This window comes from Sciurus carolinensis, chromosome 10 (assembly GCF_902686445.1).
Source record: "Sciurus carolinensis chromosome 10, mSciCar1.2, whole genome shotgun sequence".
Taxonomy (NCBI): Eukaryota; Metazoa; Chordata; class Mammalia; order Rodentia; family Sciuridae; genus Sciurus; species Sciurus carolinensis.
Genome location: NC_062222.1, coordinates 140,316,607 through 140,336,126, shown reverse-complemented (window position 1 = coordinate 140,336,126; position 19,520 = coordinate 140,316,607). Strand labels below are relative to the sequence as shown.

At 50.7% G+C, this 19,520-nt stretch overlaps 1 protein-coding gene across 1 annotated transcript; it reads right to left on the bottom strand.

The window, feature by feature from the left end:
• Positions 1-872: 872 nt before the first annotated feature.
• On the bottom strand, positions 873-19,264 carry LOC124994075 (transmembrane emp24 domain-containing protein 11-like). The gene is made up of 5 exons (XM_047565764.1): positions 19,141-19,264; positions 11,684-11,784; positions 2,559-2,684; positions 1,791-1,937; positions 873-1,022 (listed from the first exon to the last, which is right to left on the bottom strand). Exons 1-5 carry the CDS (start codon positions 19,262-19,264, stop codon positions 873-875), a joined length of 648 nt encoding a protein of 215 aa, XP_047421720.1.
• Positions 19,265-19,520: the final 256 nt, after the last annotated feature.

The following is a 19,520-nucleotide window of genomic DNA, read 5'->3' as shown; positions in this document are numbered from 1 at the left end:
TGTCCTGGAGAACCGAGTGAGCGAGCCACGACCTGGCGGGCACAGCCACTGTCCGGCGCTGGGCAGAGCTCCGCGGGCCCCCAGCGTGCGCGCCGGCCGTCTTGACTTAGGGAGGGTTGTTTCCCTTTTAAAAATAGCAGTTGGGGGAAGGGACTGGACTGTATTTGCAACTTCTATTGAGTATATGATTATTTCAAAATTAAAAGTCATGAAGCACAAAAGTTACTTTTAGAATAAGAGGTCCACTCAAGTAATACTGGCCGCCTGCAAGGGTTGGTAGGAAAGTGCTGGGCTCTGTGGCGCCAGTGCCCGCCAGAGAGCCAGGAGCCCGCGGGGGAAGCGCGACCGTTTCGGGAGAGGACTGGGGACAGGGTGTACTTGCTCTTGGCAGTACCGTAACCGTGGAAGTGACTGGTCCAAATCGGGGCACTATGAGTGCAGTCTACAACCTGGGCTCTCAAGATTTAGTATGACTGAAAGAAGATAGAATATCTCAGTAGTAACTATGTTGAGTGTGTTTTAAAATGGTAATATTTTTGACATATTTGGCTAAATATATGTCACTAGAGTTGCTATTACTCCTCTTAAACATCCTTTTTATTGTGGTGACCAGAAAACTTAAAATCACATATGAGGACACATTGTAATCCTATTAGTGTTGATTCATACCAAACTTAAAAAAAAAAAAGATAATGTGCTTACTTTATAAAATTCAGAAGCTACATTGTTAAAGTAATATTTTATCAATGTTGCAATTCTGTAACATTGATTTCAACCACTGGTATCTTTGAAATTACAGTACACATTTATGCACGTATTTTGGTTTATTCATTCAAACATTATGCAGATTATTTGCGATTACCTATAATGTTTTAAACAAGCTTCTTAGCCATAAAGAAGTCTTTAAGGTACTTCATTTGGAAAATTCCAACTGAGATGAAGATTAATGTTTGTGCAAAAGCCCACCATAAAACATTGCTGTTTGTATCTTCACTGGTCATTCGAAAAATTTCTTCACGGTCCTATGCAGAAAAGAAATGGATGGGTTTAGTTTCTTAAAGTACTTAATGTGTGATTTTTAGGGGAAGGTTGCTGTATGTGTTCAAGGTATTTAATATTACCCAGTTAATATTATGCTAAAGTGCACTGTCTGATTTTCTGAGCTGGAATCTGTGTTTTAACTGAGTGTGAAAGAGTAAAAATCAACCTTATAAAACACATTTTGGTGTAAAATACAGGAATTTTATCTGTGACTTCATACATCTTATTTGCCACCATCAAGCAAAGCAAGCACTGCCTGCCCAGATGCGTGAATCCACTGCTGTAGTCTTGCTTTACACTAGTGCTGTGCCACATGCTTGTCTTATCTGTCACCCCAGTCCTTACTGTCCAGATCATGGAACCCAGGCTTGGAGCTGACACACAGTTGGTGAGTGGTAGAGCAGATTTGAGCCCACTGAGCAGTGACTCAAAGCAGGGTCAAGGGCACACTGATCTTTAAAATAGGCCCACTTGGCCCTGTAGACACAGAGAATGCGTAAGCTCCCACCTTCTGCTCCTGTGTGCTTTTCTGGTACAAGGAGAGAAGAGTGAGAGAGAGGAGTGCCTTTCCTAGCAGAGCTCAGCCCCGCACAGTGCCAACAATCTCCACTCGCTGTCTGTCCACACGGTTCTACCTTAGGAGACCAGGAAACAGCAGGCAGTTCCTTCTTTCCCTGGTCCAGGGGCTTCGTGTTGAGAAACAAGTTTTTGACAGGAAGAGATCAAAGAAGCTGAGTAGGTGGACTGACCCTTTGATAGTTTTGTTCTTTTAGTATTTGCTCAATTTGTTCCGTTAGATGTTCAAGCTTGAAGGTGACTTCGTTAACTTTGTCCTTTGCCTGAGCCTTTGCAGCATCAAGGTCGTGTTCTCCAACTCGAATATCCAAGTGGATGCGCTGCTTAAACAGTGAAGAGGAGGAAGCAGGCTCGGAGGGCAGTTGGGTGCTTCCTACTGTTCCTGCTCCCTCCCTCCGCCTGCTTTCCCTTCTTGACGCTGGGGGGTGGGGTGCCACTTCATGCCTGCTCTCCCTTTTCGTCCCCATTCTACTCAATTGCCTTTCTTTAACAATGATGCAGAAAGTGCCAACCTAATGACCTGAGAGTATATTTATAGCCTCTTGAAAATCAGAGTTACTATGAGGTGCTGAGAAAATTTGATTGATGCTCTCAGGAAACTTTTCTTTATGTATAACTGAATTTCTTATACTAAAGTACAAATTCTCTTCATCTATCCTCCACACTTAGGGAATGGCCACTTACCACCCATCTGTAAGAGTTTCGTTTATTAGAATTCCATTATTAACTCACCCTTCAGCCTTCACTGTTTTTGAGTCTGAGTGGCCACAGTTCTTTAAACCTTCCCTCAGCTCTTTTCAAACCCTTTAATTGACTTCGTGGCTCCCTTCTGAAAGCTGCCTGAGCTCTCCAGCTCCCTCCTTGGTTGCTGCACGGAGACCAGGCAGGACCTTAACAAGTTTCCCTAGGTGTCAGCAAGGCCTCCAGAGGTGCACACTCACCAGCCTTCTCTCTCCAGGTAACGTGAGCCTTGTAGAATTAGATTCTAAGCAAATGATGTGTTCGCCAGGTGAATATGAAGTAAAATAGAATGTTCCTTCTGGGCCAAATAACTTCGATAATAATACCTAGGGTTAAGGATTTCCATAGTTTATTATTCTCTACATTCTTAAAAATAAATTTCCCTATATAAATCTGTTTAAAAGTATGTAGTTCCCAGAGAAGAAATCAAATAGCTAATAAACATGACAGATATTCAGCTTTGCAAGTAATAAAAAATTCAGACAAGAATTAGGCATTCCTTGTGTATTATCAGATTGATAAGGATTTTTATAAAATATTTTTAAATGTTGATAAACCTTTATTTTATTCATTTATTTATATGTGGTGCTGAGAATTGAACCCAGTGCCTCACACATGCTAGGCAAGTGCTCTACCACTGAGCCACAACCCAGTCCCTTATAAGGATTTAAAAGTACTCAGGTAGTGTGCAGATACAAGCACTGTAGAAATGCTGTCTGACTGTAAACAGAACAAGTGTTTTAGAGAGCAGGTAGGCAATATGTGTTACAAATGTTTAAATCATAGAACCATCAATTCTACCTATACAAACTTATTCCAGTAAAATGTGTAAGAAGACAAAGTTATATGTAAAAGGATATTTACTGTGATGTTTGTAATAGCAAAATTGTATTTTTGAAATAGCAACTACCTTTCAGTAGGGGATTGATACTGCTGTGTGTCAGTGAAAAGGATGCTAAACCCACATCTGCACCAGACGTATCCTTGATAAAGAAGTCTGTGGAGGATGCTGTTTTATAAAAGATATTTTTTATAAGAGTGTACCTGCATGCATATGTTCCTATATTCATAGAAAAGAATGCCAGAGAATATTCTCCAAGCTGTAAACAGTGGTTACATTTGCTAGGGAACTTTAGTTTCCTACTTAGAATATTTTATAGTGTCAGGATTTCAGTAGAAAGTTACAGAGCATGCTAAAAGACAGAAGACACAGTTTGAAGACACAGAGAAAATATCAGAACCAGATACAGATACGGCAGAGGTGTTGGAATTATCAGGCCAGGAATTAAAAAGCAACTCTGATTAATATGCTAAAGGTTCTGATGGGAAAAGTAGACAACATGCCAGAAAAAATGGGTAATATAAGCAGGGAAATGGAAATTCTAAAGAAGAAATTGTAGAGATTTTAAAATACTGTGAAAGCAATGAAGAATGCCTTTGATAGTAGGTTCTTTAGTAGACTTGTCACAGCTAAGGAAGTCTTTGAGTTTAAGGCTGTGTAGATGGATAATTGCAACACTGAAATACAAAGAGGGAGGAAAGGAAAGGAATATCCAGTAACCTGGACAGGGCAGAAGGCAGGACTTGGCATAATGGGAAAGCCAGCAAGAGAAAAAGGAAGCAAAAGAAATAATTGAAGCAATAATGACTGAGAATTTTCTCCAAGTTAATGTTAGACCAAGGAAACTCAGAGAACACCATACAGGTAAACACCCAAATAAAACAGCACACCAACAAAAACTGTACATAGCATATCACACCCATACTTCAGAAGATCAGAGCTCAAGAAAACATCTTGAAAGGGGACAGAGGGGAAAACCCTGCCTGACAAGGGGCAAAGGCAAGAATCACATCTCACTTCTCAGGAACTGAGCAAGAAGAGAGTGAAGTGAAATACTGTATTGGGAGAGAAAGACAAACCCCCACCAGCCTAGGATGCAGAATGCAGAAGCATCCTTCAAGAATTAAGAAGAACTTTGTCAGAAAAACAAAAATGAGGGAGATTGTTGCCAGTTGAACTGCCTTTCCAGACATGTTAAAATAAGATTCTCAGAAAGAAGGAGATAACGCAGGCCAGAGGTTCCAGCTGCATAAAGGGTATTAGAGAACTGCAGACTGAGGTTACTGGGATGCATCCTTCTCATTCCTAATGGGCTGACAGGTTAACGGTCTATTCAGGTGACGGCAGCAGGGCTTCCAGTGGTGGCAGTTCAAGTGTAAGGGAAGGAACAGAGGCAATGGATGAAAAACTGGAAAATAATCAGAAACACTGTATCAGAAGGAACCTGCACACCTACAAAGCAGTACAGTGCTCTCTGAAACCAGACTTGGGCTTGCTATAAATGTGTACTGCAAACTCTAGGACAACTACCTCTAAAAGGGTTTTAAAAAGTACAATTAATGTGTTAGGGAGAGAAAAGGGAATCATAGAAAATGCACAATTAAAACCATGAAAAGAAAAATGGAGAAAATTGGAACAAAGAACAAGGGCAATGAATAGAAATAACAAATATTCCAGATGGTAATCAAACTACATCGATAATCACTTCAGATATCAGTGGTCTAAATGCATCAGTTAAAAGACATTGTCAGAACAGGTTTAAAAAAAAACCTAATTACGTGTCTACAAGAAAATCACATCATAAAGACATAGATTAAAAGTAATGGGACAAAAAAAGATATACCCTGCTAACCTTGAGAAAGAAAGCTAAAGTAACTGTATTAGTTTAGGCAGTAAACTTCAGAAGCAAAGGAAATTATCAGGAATAATTAGGAAACAGCACAACGTGATAAGGGGTCCAGTTCTCCAAGAAGGTGTGTGATCCTTACTGTGCATGCACTTAGGAATGAAGCATGAGAACATGAAAAAATAAAACAGTAAGAGCTTCAAGAAGTAGACTGATCCATTGTTTTAATTGCAGATGTCAACATCTTTTATCAGAAATGGATCTATCAAGGGGAAAATAAGGACATAGTTCCCACTGGCATCATCAATTGACGGAAGGTAATTGACAGCTATACACTAGTTCAGCCAACAAAAGCAGAATACAGTTTTTTGTTTGTTTTTGTCAAACTCTCATGGAATGTAAACTTCTGGGCCATGTGTACACCAGAATAAATTTAAAAGAACTTAAGTCATACAACGTGTACTCTCAGACCACAGTCTAATGAAACTAGCAATCAATAGCAGAATGATGGCGTGGAGTCCCCGAAGCCTTGGAAGCTAGCATGCTTCCATCAACACATGAGCCAAGGAACAGGTCGCAAGAGGTCTGTACGAGTGTTCCAAAAAATTAAGATACAGCTTAACAAAACTCGTGGGATGCAACGAAGGCTGTGATTAGAAGGAAATCTAAAACTGAATGCATAAATTAGAAAAAAAGAAAGGTCTAAAGTCAGTAATCCAAGGAAAAGAAAAGCAAATGCCATGTAAGCAGAAGAAAAGAAATAACTAGAGCAGAAATCAAGAGGATTTGGACAGGAAATAGAAACATCAAAGAAACTAAAAAATTGGTTCTTGGAAAAGATAGTCGAACGGGTAAGCCTCTTGACAAATAAGAAGAAAAAAGACACAAGTCGCTGACCTCAGAAGTGCAAGAGGGGCATTCCTGCAGACCCTGTGGACCCTGCATGGTGATGAAGGAGTGCTGAGTAACTGCTCACAGTCGGGAGTGATGTGGTTTGGATCGGAAAGGTCCCCAAGGGCTCCTGTTTCAGGCCAGGGTCTTGATGCAGCAGTGCCCAGAGGTAGGGTCTTGGAGGCTCTGACCTCACCAGTGAATGAGTCCGTAATGGGTTCACAGCCGAAGGGACCATTAGGAGGTCCGTTTGGAAAGGGTGGGAGGTGGGGTCTGCCTGGTGGGGCTTGTCCTGAAGGGGCATATCTTGTTCCTGGTCCTTTCCTTCCTTGCTTTCTGCTTCCCAGCCGCCATGCAGTGAGCAGCTTTGTTTTGCCACATGTTCCCAGCAGTGACATACTGCTTTGTCATAGGGCCCAACAAGCATGGACTGTGACCGTGAGCCAAAATGTCTCCTCATTCACGCTGTTTTTCTCAAATATTATGTCATAGTATGAAAAGTTGACTAACATATGTAACCTAGTTGAAATGGACCAATTTCTTGGCAATCTTCCAAAATTCATGCAAGAAAATATAGATAATCTGAATAGAGATTGAATCAAGATTGAATAACCTGGGCTGAGGTTGTGGCTCAGTGGTAGAGCACTTGCCTAGCATGTGTGAGACACTGGGTTCAATCCTCAGCACCACATAAAAACAAACAAAGGCATTCTGTCCATCTACAACTACAAAAAAAATGAATTTTAAAAAAAATGGATGAATAACCTTTTGAGACGGAAAGCACCAGGGCCCAGATGGGTTCACTGGTGAATCATACCAAACACTGAAGAAATGAGTTATGACGACTGACCTCTTTCTAAGATAGACACAGAAAGAATACTTCCTGATTTTTGTTTGAACACCCGGGCTCAGGTGATCCCACCTCAGCCTCCCCAGGGTTGGGACTGCAGGGATTCACCACTGTGCCTGACTCTTATTTCAAGTTCGTTTTATGAAGGTAACATTGCCCTAGTACAAAACCAGATGATGTAAGAAAAATCTATGGATGATTCTCTCTCATGAACATACATACAAAAATGGTACACAGCACAGGAGCAGAAGAGAGCTGTGTGCTGTGGCCGGCGGGGCTAGTGGCACATGTGCCAGGCTGGCTGAGCTTCGAGTGCTGGGCCATCACATCAGCAGGCTGGAGAAGCACAGGTACAACAACTGTTGAGGAAGGCCTTTGACAAGAGACGCTGCCCATCCATGATGGGCTCACTAAACCAAGGACAGGGCTGATCCAATTTAAAGAAGGTGATCCACAGAAAACCCACAGCTATCATACTCCATGGTGAGAATCCAGAAGCTTTTCCACTAAGGTCGGGGGAAGACAGGATGTCACCTCTCACCACTTTAGTTAACACAGGACTGGGAGGTCTAGCTATTGAGAGAAGAAAAGGAAACAACAGGAAAACAGACTGGCAAGGAAGAAATAAAACTGTCCTGATTCACAGAGGATATGATGACATACACACCAAATGCAAAAGAATTCCCAGTAACAGGAGACCAAGGCAGGAGGATGGCAAGTTCAAGGCCAGCCTTAGCAACTTAGTAAGACCCCATCTCAGAATAAAAACAAAAAAAGGAGATGTGACTTAGTGGGAGAACCTCCCAGGTTCAATCCCAGTACCAAAAAGAAATTTCAAAAGAATTGACAAACCAAAGGGATAAGTGATTTTAGCAAGGTTGGAGGATATAAGATTAATATATTACAGCGTGGATAATGAACAAATGTGAAAAATACTGTTTATATCAGCACCCTCCCCAAAATGAAATATTCATAAATCTAACAAACTATGCACAAGATTAGTGTGAGAAGACCTACAAAACTGTGATGAATGAATTCTAAGAATCAAATAAATGGAAAGGAGTCCATGTTCACTGGCAGGAAGACTCAATATTGTCAGGATGTGGGTTCTTCCCAATTTGGTCTACAGATTGAACCCAATTCCAGTAAAACCTCACAAGTTGTTTTGTGACTCAACAAACTGATTCTTGTGTTTACATGCAGAGGTGAAAGGCTTCAGGGCCCACGCAAGGGAGAAGGATGATGTCAAGGACTGATGCTGCCTGACTTTAAGATGTCCGGAGGAGCTGCCGTCATTGCAGCAGTGGGGTGATGACTGATGGACAGAAAAATGGGCCCACAGGACTGAATAGAGTCCAGAAATACAACCACTTAAACATTTTACCTGACCTTTGGCAAAGGAAAAAAGCAATACAGTGGAGAAAATACAGTCTCGTAAAATGGTGCTGGAACCACTGGACATCGATGTGCAAAAAGCCTAGATGTGGACCTAATGCCCTCTGTGAGAATTGTCTCAAAGTATATCAGAGACCTGAATGCAAATGCAAAACTATACCACTCCTCAAAGATTACGAGAGAAAATACAGATGACCTTGGGTTCAGTAATGATCGTTTTAGATTCAACACCAAAGGCATGATCCAAGAAAGCACTGGCAAGATGAACCTGAAAAGCTCAAGGTTCATGCCTTGCAGAAGACATTGTCAAGGGCTGGGAATGTCTCTCAGTGGTAGAGTGCTTGCCTAGCATGCATTGAGGCCCTAGGTTCAATTCCTAGTACTGAAGGGGTCAGGGGGAGACACTGTCAAGCTGTTGTGGTGGCCACACCTGTGATCCCAGCAACTCAAGACCCTGAGCAGGAGGACCACAAATTCAAGGTCAGCCTCAGCAACTTAGCAAGACCCTGTCTCAAAAAATTCTTTTAAAAGACTGGGGATGTAGCTCAGTGGTTAAGCACCCCTGGGTTTAATCCCCAGTACCAAAAATAAATAAATAAATAAATATGACATGGTGAAGAAGAGAATGAGACAAACCTCTGACTGGGAAAGAATATCTGTAGAAGACATATCTAACAAGCTGTTCAAACTAAACAAAGAGCTCTTTAAAATCGACAAGGAGAAGGAGCCCAACTTTCAAATGGACAAATATCTGAACAAACACCTGGCAAAGAAGATTACAGGTGGCAAATAGGCATATGAAAAGAGACTCAAAGCATGTGTAGGGAATTGCTCATCACAACAGGGAGATGTCCCTCACACCTACTGCCTATTAGAATGACACAGACCCAAAACACTGCCCATACCAAGTGTGACAAGGACACACAGCAACAGCAGCACTCATTCACTGCTAGGGGAAAGCAGAATGGTGCCAAGACTCCATGGTCTACAAGCATGCTCCTTGGCATTTACTAAGTGATCTGAAACCTACAGTCACACACAGACTGCAAGTGGATGTCCACAGCAGCTTGGAGCATGATTGCCCCAACTTATAAGCAGCCATGCTGCCCTGGCACAGGCGAGTGTGTAAACTGGCACATTGGATGTGTGGTGTTACCCAGCACTACCAGGCCAGGGACCTGAAGAGCACATCATCAAGTGGACCATGCTGAAGAGACTGCTGTGATTCCAACAGCATCACATTCTGAAAACATGACTCAGGCACAGCCAAGGGTTGGTGAGAGGGAGAATCTGGTGAGCACAGAGGATGTTCAAGGTGGAGAAATCGCCCTGCAACACCACACATTTGTCCAGATCCATGAAATGTATGTTGCCAAGAAAAACATGCTCTAAACCTCAGACCCTGGGCACATGGGTTGTGGCAAAAGCCCTCAGGGGCTGGGGGTTATTTGTAGTCAGGGAGGCCAAGCCTGAGCCAGTGCAGGAAAGTCCCTGTACTTTCTGCTCAGTTTTGCTGTGACCCTAAAACTGCTCTAAAACAGGGAAGTCTTAAAAACATATATACTACACAGATAGAAAAATGCAGTAAAGATGCTTTTTAAAATGTCTTTCAGTTTTGATTTGGAGAAAATAAAGAATATCATGTACTTAATGTCTTTCAATAGACCATTAAAAGGGAAGGTTTGTCAGATAAGGCTGCGGTCAAGGGTGAGGTTTTATAATTACTTCCTATTTTTGTATGAATAGCAAAAACTTCCTCTTTGAAGAAATGTTCAGTGGCGACTCACTACCTGTTGAATCACATTTTGAGACTTAGATTTGTATTCAAGAGCCTACATTGCCTTGTTACCTGAACATACAATTCAAACAGTTTTGAATGCTTTTTCCCTTAGTGAGTTTGAATCTCAGAGTTGCAACTCTGACATCTGTGAGTCTAACCCTGCACCACAGTCGCCTCCGCCGGGCAGGACGGGAATGTCGGGAGTGGGAAATGGGCTGAGGAGGTAGAGGTTCAGGAGCACACACCCACGGTCACTGCCTGCCCTGCCCGTTCACTCCGGTTGTCCCTCGCTGCTGCAAGAATGGGCAGCTCATCAAGGCTGGCAACACGGAGAGTCCTGAGCTGACGCTGACCGAGCAGAAGCAGAGTACTCGAGGATCGTCAGGACGTTGGTCTTTCAGAACTGATGACGGCAGAGAAGGTTCCCGTCACCTAATCTCCACACAGACCTTCCTGAAAGTAAGGCCTGTGGGGCAAGAATTCTGTCCCTCTCCTAGGCCGAGAAGAGGCTTGGGCGTATATTTCACGCATGATGTGTGCTTGTTACAGGTTTACAGAGTGGATGGAAATACATCTTGCTTCTACAAGGGAAGGTTGTCTCAGGCAGTTGTGTATTTTGTTTTTCTTAAGAGAAGATACACTGCACTTTCTAGGCTGGACTTCACACATGGAATGAGGCAATCCTCCTGCCTCAGACTCCCATGTAGCTGGGATGTACAGGTGTGTGTGACTGCACCCAGGTGAGCAGTTGTGTACTTTAAAGAGTAAGTCTCTGTCTTCTGAAACAAACAGGCTTTAATTTCTCCTGACCATAGAGCACCCTGTCCTTGTCTCCCGAGAGGCCCATCTGTCCTGCAGGGCCTTTTTCTGCCACTGACAGCTGCTTATAAGCTCATTGCTCGGACCACTATTTTTGTGGGTGATGGATCGAGGATTGCAGAGCACCTTGTGCTGGCACTGTGGCATCTGGATGTCACTGTAATATCCACTGTACACACAAGGAAACCGAGGGTCAAGCCAGTCAAGTCATCTGACCTGGGTTTTTCCTCCTAGATGACAGTGTGCACGTGAAATCAGCTCTGCTCCTGATCTGCACTCTCTCTCTGACGGAGCTGTTCTCTACTCCTTCACTGCTGCCCTGTGGGGACAAGGTTCTCTATGACTGACAGAACAGGAGCTTCTGAATGACTTGAGGAAGCCTCTGCCAGAATCCGGGGAAGGAGGCAGGCTGTGGTCTTCTGACCCTTGGTCTGTGGGGAAGCCGTAGCTCCAGCAAAGATGGGACCCAAGTCAGGCTAAATGGGCAAGCCTCCTTGTGGTCCACAGGAGGCCCTCACTTGACTTCCCTTGAAACTTTCTAGACCCCAGGGTCTTTGAGGGCAAGGTGCTAAGTCTTTCTGTCCTAAATAAAAAGTTGTAGGTGGGTGTGGTAGTGCACACCCATAACCTTGGCAACTCAGGAGGCTGAGGCAGGAGCATTGCAAGTTGGAGGCCAGCCTGGGCAACTTAGCAAGACCCTGTCTCAAAAGAAAAACTAAAAAGGGCTGGGGACGTGGCTCAGTGGTAGAGCACCTCTGGGTTCAACCCCTGGTACAAAGAATAACCTTGTGAATGCTGCCCGATGGTGCTCAGTTGTGCGTGGGCAGAAGCTGTGACACCGTGGGCTGGCTTCAGGTGGGTCCTGCAAGCGCTCTTAGTGTCTTGGCACAGATGCACGCTCACCTCATCACCGTAGGTCGTGACAGTCACCCACATCCCCAGGCCAGGGGCCGGTTCGCGGAAGCCGTGACTGCCTGGCTCCCATTGCTGGATCTTGAAAGTCCCTGTATCACAAGCAAGAGATGGTGACTGCGTATGTGGGAGTCAGCAGTGGGTCATGGCCTCCAGGGGAGGCCAGCTGTCCTTCTCTACTCATCTTTGTCACGGAGGACCCCTGGCCGGAGCAGTCTCCACCCTGGGGACTGGGCCGTCCGCCCACCGTCTGGCTCTGGGCAGGCAGCATGGCTGGAGGTGCTGGTTCAGCTTGCGCTGTCTGGGTGGCCTGCCAGCTGCTCCCCCACGCAGCCTCCGTCTCCCACGCGGGGGAATGGGGCACGCCCCGCCCTGCCCAAACCCCAGAGTGCTGAGGCTGCGGCAGCAAGCCTGGGAAGGGTCTCCCAACACGTGGACCTGCTGTCCAGCACCATGCCACCCGCGTCCCCAGCCGCTCTGCCCCATGCCCGTCCAGTAGGACTCCTTCCTAAGCGTGCAGCGAGTCCTGGGATCCCCAGACTGGCGCTACAGAGCCCTTCTCCCTGCACGCTGCGCTGAGTGCCCCTGGTCTGCACTGTGAGGTGCTGGGAGCCACCAGCGTTGTACTCCTCTTTCTGTGGCTCTCTGGGGTCTGGCAGTAAGCCTGGGGCAGGGTCTGGCCCATGGTGGGGGCTCGGTAAACGTCTGTGGAGTGGGTGAAAGCGTCCCACAGTTCAGGTTCGACGACGGGCTCGACGAATGGGCGCCAGCTGTGCCCAGGTCCACGGAAGCACCCGTGCTCCTGGCGCAGGGCCTGGCCCTCTCAGCACCAGCAGGGGGCTTCCTGCCTGCTCCCCACGGTGCCCTTCAGGCAGGTGTGTTGGCGGGAGGTGTCATGGCCAGGGAGGCCGGCAGATGGCAGAGGAGAGGCACCGCTGCCCGGCCAGTGGCAGGAGAGGCTCACTTCCTGGGGAAGCCGTCCCTGGCTGAGCCCTGCAGCCTGGCAGAGCCCTGCGCCTGTAATCCCAGTGCTGCAGAGGCTGAGGCAGGGAGATCACGCATTTGAGGCCAGCCTCAGAAACTTAGGGAGACTCTCCAACGTAAAGAGAAAGGTCTGGGGTGCAGCTCAGCAGTAGAGCGCCCTGGGCTCAGTCCCCAGGACCACAGCCCGTGATGACAGTGAGAGCGATAATGGCACAGCTCCCTCTGGGCGTGAGGAGCAGGGGCTCCTGTTCTGCCTGGTGTGGAGCCAGCAGAGCACCAGAGGGGGAGCTCGAGGCCTCACCACAACCCAGCCCGTGACCCACGAGGCTGCCCTTGCTGCCAGCACCCTCCTCCTGCGCTCGGTCAGAGCCAGCACTGTGGGGCGAGGTCCCCACACCTCTTCTGGGCCTGTGACCACGGATGGTCATCCCACTCCTCCAGGCCGCGTCCTTGAGAGGGAGCCAGGGTGGTGGACTGCATCGCAGGAACGGACCCGCTCACTGCAGGGGCTTCAGAAAGGTCAGCCCTCCAGGAATGTCTGGTATTGGTATGATCCCTCCAGCCTTTCTCCTATAAAGATGTGCTATATATTTTATCAAAAATGAGATTGGAGGGCTGGGGTCGTGGCTCAGTGGTAGAGCGCTCGCCTAGCATGCCCGAGGCCCTGGGCTCCATCCTCAGCACCACATAAAAATAAAGGTATGGTGTCCACCTACAATAAAATGTGTGTGTGTGTGTGTATAAATGTTTTAAAAATGAGATTGGAGCCAGGCACAGTGGTGCATGCCCATAATCCCAGTGGCTGGGGAGGCTGAGGCAGGAGGATCATGAGTGTAAAGCAGCCTCAGCAATGTAGCAAGGCCCTGTCTCTCAATAAGATATTTAAAAGGGCCTGGGGATGTGGCTCAGTGGTTGAGTGCCCCTGGGTTCAATCCCCGGGACCAAAATAATAATAATAATAATAATGAGTTTGGAACGTGCATACTATCTGTGCCTTGATTTCCCAACCTAGCTTTTGTGATCAGTTTTCCATGTCTTAGATTTTCTTCTGTAACCTTAAATGGAGGTCTGTTTAGAGAACATGGCCCGGCACTGAGCACAGGGTGGCAGGCAGCGGGGGTCTGTGTTCACGGACTGGGTGGACATAGTCTGGCGGACCTGGACCCCCACTCACAAGCCACACTGCCCCTCAGCGGTGGGCCAGGCATAGTGACCACGCTCCTCCTCTCGGGTGCCCTGGAGTAGGGGAGTCAGCAGTGCTGAGAAGGCTGCTGGCCCGAGCCATCATCCTAACCTGCGGACCACAGTCAACAGAGAGGCTCCCCTTCGCTGAAGACCCTGTTCTTAAACGCTTAAACGAAGCCCACACCCGCTCTGGGCCAGGACCCCGGGACCTGGCCCTCGCCCTCAGCGACCAGGCTGCTGCTCCTGTGCCCGTGAGGAGGGTGAGCATGTGGAGCAAGGCTCACCCTGGGAGGCCGTGCACTCCCACAGTCCTGCCCGGTGGCTCTCAGGTGCTGCCCGCCACAGGGCCTGGGACCCTTAGCCCTGCGGGTGCCTGGCTCCGCCTGGTGTGCTCATTACCTGATGGCGGGCAGCTGGTGTGGAGGGCAGTGGTGTCCAGAGTGATCTCTGGAGCTGTCCAGGATCCTGGAGGATCTCCCCGTGGCCTTGCTGGGACTCGGTCAGCAACGTGCCGCCACACAGGCCATCAGTGTGGGTCCATGCATCCTGCCAGCGGACAGCTGCCGTCCGAGTGCCAGCAGCCACCCAGAGGCCCCGAGCCGCCCCTCTCCGACCACGGCCCCGGAGGCTGCAGGACTGAGGGCAGACACGGGGTCCGCCTTGGCTGCATGCGTGCGCCACTGTCGGGCTCCGGGTGGGGCTGGGAGGGTGGCCCGCTGTGCCTGGGCCGCCCTCGGGCCCCTGAGCAGGGTGCCCGGGTGTGTATTCCCTGTGCTGTGTGGCAGGCTGCCCCGCTGGACCTCCATGAGGCCAGAATGGGGGCTGCTCATGGCCTGGGCACGCAGTGGCTCTCGGTAGCACCCTGCAGGCCTGCTTGGCGCTTGCCTGGTGGCTGCCCAGGTCAGCGCCGCCTCACAGGCTCCCTGTGGTCAGGTCCTACGGGCCACGGGTCTGTCCACCTTCGGCCGCGGGGCAGCCCTGCAGCTCTGGGGTGCCGTTCCACTCCAGGTGGCCTCCCACCCCAGGGGAGCGGGACAGTCTTGTTCATCTGCCCATTTGTAGGTGGACTTGGTTCTGTGAGGCAGGCGCAGCCATGAGCCTGGGTCCCCTTCTTTGGGGTGGCGACCCAGGAGTGGAATTTCCGGTCTGCATTATCCTGTGCTCCTGAGCGCCGGCACAGGACGGGCCGTGGAAACTAGAAAGCACCTGCGGCTCCTTCCCTTCCCGCCCGGAGCACTTCAGTGGTGAGCTCCTGCACGGGAACCCTCAGCTCAGGTGTGCTTCAGAGCCCAAGGAGAGGAGGCAGAGGGGCGCGCGGCCCCCTGAGGATCTGGGCAGGGCCTGTTTCCCTGCGGGATTTTGAATGGGTGCTATCTCACCGGAGTCCCTCTCCTGCGGTCCCCTGGTCTCTAGGAAGACTTGTACTTGAAGGACTAACCACACCAGGGGCCCTGCAGAAGGAGCACCGAGGAGCAAACCCATCACGAGGCTCTCCCCCTTAGCAGCACCCGCGCTGACCACTGGGCTCCCTGCATGTCCCCTTCCTGTCAGTCCCAGTCTTGTTTGCAGGCAGCCCTCCAGGGCGGCGTTCACCCCAGCAGGCAGGGGCACAGGGGCCTCCCAGACTTGCCACCGAGGTGCAGTACCCTCCTGGCTCCAGAAGCCTGGGGCTCCCCGCTGAGGGCCTTCATGCGCAGGACGGGGGTAGTGAGGTCAAGCGCACAGTGCTGGGGTTCGCCGTGTTGGCAGCAGTGCCCTTGGCTGGCAGTTCCCGGGCACGAGCCCACCTGGTCTCCCCCTCGGCCTCCTGTGGGAGCCTCTGCTTCTCGGGAGGACACAGCCATCTGAGGGTTAGGCCCAAAGCCACCCTGCTTCTTCAGAGGTGAGGGGGGATAGCAGAGGCCAAGTTAGGGAGGCTGGAGGCAGGCGGGCAGTGGGAACTGACCTTGACAAAACACCTGTGGCCCTGCAAGCCGGGCCCAGCTGTCCGCAGCTCAGGGAGGACACTGCACAGTCACCTGCTTTGGGGAAGGGCAGTGGGTTCCAAAGCTCTGTCTCCAGCCCTTCCTTACTCCTCTGTGGCGATGCCACCTCCATCAGGGAGGCTGGACGCCTTCCTCCCCACCCACGTTCAGGGCTCAGGAGAAACGCCTTCAGGCAGACCTTGCCTCTGGCTCTGGGTTGTCCCCTTTGAACATCTAGATGGCCCTGAGGTGGAAGGAGAGACAGGACGGTTGGCACAGGGCTTCCTGGCTCCCTGAAAAGTCAGAACTTGTTTTTAACGGTGGTCTCGCCAGTGGACGCGGAGAGTTCTGGGTACCTTATGGTGGCACTCCACGCTGCGTTCCTGAAGTCGTGGGCACCGACTCTGTGGCTGTGTGGCCACTGAAGGCCTGTGGCCGTGTAGGGACAGAGTGCGGGTGGAGGTGTGCCAGGGGTGTGCCTCAGGCGAGGCGCGGGAGGCGGCCAGCGGCTGCGCGAGCTCGGGGCTGCAGACCGTGCCTGCGAGCCAGCGCTGAGCTGTGTTCCCTCCTGCTGGGACCCTCCAGTCCTGCCGCCACTGTTGCGTGCCCCGCGCCCCCGGAGGCTCTGAGGCCCGCTGCCTCTGCGTCTCTCCCGTGGCTGGGGCTATCCGTCAGGTTTCAGTCCCTCCGTGTTCTTTGGAGGCCTGCCTCACGGCTATTGACTGGATGGGGAATACCAGGAGCTCCCGTGGTAAGCTCCTCCAAGCTGTCATTCCCCAGCCATTGGGGCCGGCCCGCTGCAGCTCCATCCTGATCCTGGGCCTGATCCTGCTCCCGGGTGGTGGCCCTCTGGGGCGTCTGCTGCAGGTCCCCCACCCTGCTGGGGCTCAGCCTTCACCTGGATCCATGCACTGGTGACACCTAGGCCCGTGCACTGGTGACACCTAGGCCCGTGCACTGGTGACACCTAGGTCCGTGCACTGGTGACACCTAGGCCCGTGCACTGGTGACACCTAGGTCCGTGCACTGGTGACACCTAGGTCCTTGCACTGGTGACACCTAGGTCCTTGCACTGGTGACACCTAGGTCCTTGCACTGGTGACACCTAGGTCCTTGCACTGGTGACACCTAGGTCCGTGCACTGGTGACACCTAGGTCCTTGCACTGGTGACACCTAGGTCCTTGCACTGGTGACACCTAGGTCCTTGCACTGGTGACACCTAGGTCCGTGCACTGGTGACACCTAGGTCCGTGCACTGGTGACACCTAGGTCCTTGCACTGGTGACACCTAGGCCCGTGCACTGGTGACACCTAGGTCCTTGCACTGGTGACACCTAGGTCCTTGCACTGGTGACACCTAGGTCCTTGCACTGGTGACACCTAGGTCCGTGCACTGGTGACACCTAGGTCCGTGCACTGGTGACACCTAGGTCCTTGCACTGGTGACACCTAGGCCCGTGCACTGGTGACACCTAGGTCCGTGCACTGGTGACACCTAGGTCCGTGCACTGGTGACACCTAGGCCCTTGCACTGGTGACACCTAGGTCCTTGCACTGGTGACACCTAGGCCCGTGCACTGGTGACACCTAGGTCCTTGCACTGGTGACACCTAGGTCCATGCACTGGTGACACCTAGGCCCGTGCACTGGTGACACCTAGGCCCATGCACTGGTGACACCTAGGTCCATGCACTGGTGACACCTAGACCCATGCACTGGTGACACCTAGGTCCATGCACTGGTGACACCTAGGCCCCGTTCCTGGGCCCAGAGCTCGCCTGGCCTCCCTGCTCCCCAACCCTAAGTCTGCAGAGCTATGCGAGGGATGCTGAGGAGACCTCAGAGTGGGGTGGCAGACTCGGAGGCACAGACACAGGGAGGAGAGGGCAGTTGCAACTGGGGAAGAGCCAGGGCAAGGGGTGAGGGAGGAGTGGCAGAAACAGTGTCCCGGGAGCCAGGCCTGAGCTCCTGACGGTAGCTGAGAGCTGGGGTTGAGACGGGGTGCCCTCAGGCCACACCAAGGCCCCTGCTCACACGGCTCAGGCATCTCTGTGGTTCTGTGACTGCAGCCCACGGCCGCAAGGTGCCACTGGCCAGGTCTGTTCAGTCAGTGGCCGCAGGACAGCAGGCAGACAGGAGTTACTCTGTCCCTCTTACTCCCCCTCTGCCCCTTAAAAGGCAGGCAGAAAAATCCACAAGCTACCCAAAGAAGACCAGGGGCCCAGGGCTCACCCAGGAGGCGCTTCCTCTGGGTACCCGCCAGACAGAGCCTGCTGCCCCCTGTGTGCTGGCGGGCTCGAAGGGCCTGCAGATACACGGTCCCCACAGCTAGAAAGAGCAGGCACCACCGTCACCGTCATAGTCACAGTGGACAAAAGCAGGGAGGCTGAGGAGCTTGCTAGCCATGGACAGGGGCAGGTCAGAACGCTGCTCCCCTCGCTGACCCTGACAGCAGGAAGGCTCCAGTACTGCGGTGCCCGGCCTGTCTGCTGGCCCCCGGTCATCCCAGGCACTGCCCGTCCTCGCCCTACCCTCCGGGCTTGCTGCGTTTCTTTGATTTTTGCAGGCTGGGCCTTGACTCGAGAACAGGACTGGTTCCTAGGGCTGAAGCCTAGTGGTCCAGACGGTCTGAAGGCAGGGCTCAGCTGCCCCAGGTGGAGAGTGAGTGGACATAAAATGATACGATGTAAAACAGGACTTAGGGTGCCTCTAGATCTACAGTGCACCTTTCTTTTCTTTTGCATTGAGATCCGAGAGCTCGATACTGATTGTGACTTGAGTGTCGGGCATCGTGCCAGATTTCCCGTGCAAGGTCGAGACTGCCAGGCACTGGTTTCTTCCTCGGAAGGGGGGCCGAGCTCGACTGCGTGAGGATGTGCTTGCAGCACAGGAATGTGCAGAGGTCGCTGTGACAGGACTTAAGGGCAGTCTGCCTGGCGGGCCGTCTGGGTCTGCCCGGGTGCCCCTGCCCATGGGCTCCGGGAGCCATGTGGACTCCTGCTGTGTGTCCTGCTTTACTGGACCAGTCTGAAGACCTCTCACGTGTTTTGGCTGCTCAACCACAATTAACATGTTACATGCCAGCAGAGATTCTTTAGCTCATGGAAACCTGACACCCAGAAGAAGAGATCAAGCTTGGTGTTGGGTCGCATCTCCTGCTTTAAGAATAACTCAATTCACTCCTGAGCCTATTTCGCATCGGCTTCGTGCCACTTGGTGAATGGTGGAGAGAGAGCCACCAGCACTATGCTCACTGCCCAGTAGTAGACGGGAAGAGATCCGAGTCAGCCTCCAGCCGAGTACGCGTCACCTACCTGCTACCCACGTGTCCCCTGGAACATCTTCTATTAGGCATTTCTGCTCTTGTTCCCCTGCATGGAGATAAAAAGCAGCCAAAGGCGAGAGGCTGAGACACACAAGAACTGCTTGCACTCGCATGGCCCTGGCTGAGGCCGGTGGCAGCTGTGCTTTCTATGGCCTGGGTCAGAGGTACGTGACTGCTTCTTGCAAGCATATGTTTCCTTGGGTGACCTTGTGAGACTGATTGTCGTGAGAAGCAACACGTGTGCACACACTTGGGCAGGTGACTGCAGCAAATCCCAGGGACAAGATCAAAAGGCACCTGGACCTTCAGGCCTCTCCAGGCACAGTGCCGTCAGAGTCCACTTCCGCCCACTACTTTTTAAGGGTTTTG

What these genes read in the sequence shown, in the direction of transcription:
- LOC124994075 (XM_047565764.1), bottom strand. Translation starts at nt 19,264, where the DNA reads ATGCGAGTGCAAGCAGTTCTTGTGTGTCTCAGCCTCTCGCCTTTGGCT. An exon ending in AGGGGACACGTGGGTAGCAG is followed by an intron (nt 11,785 to 19,140) that starts GTAGGTGACGCG and finishes CTTGTGATACAG; the next exon opens with GGACTTTCAAGATCCAGCAA. An exon ending in TCACGACCTACGGTGATGAG is followed by an intron (nt 2,685 to 11,683) that starts GTGAGCGTGCAT and finishes CCTTAACCCTAG; the next exon opens with GTATTATTATCGAAGTTATT.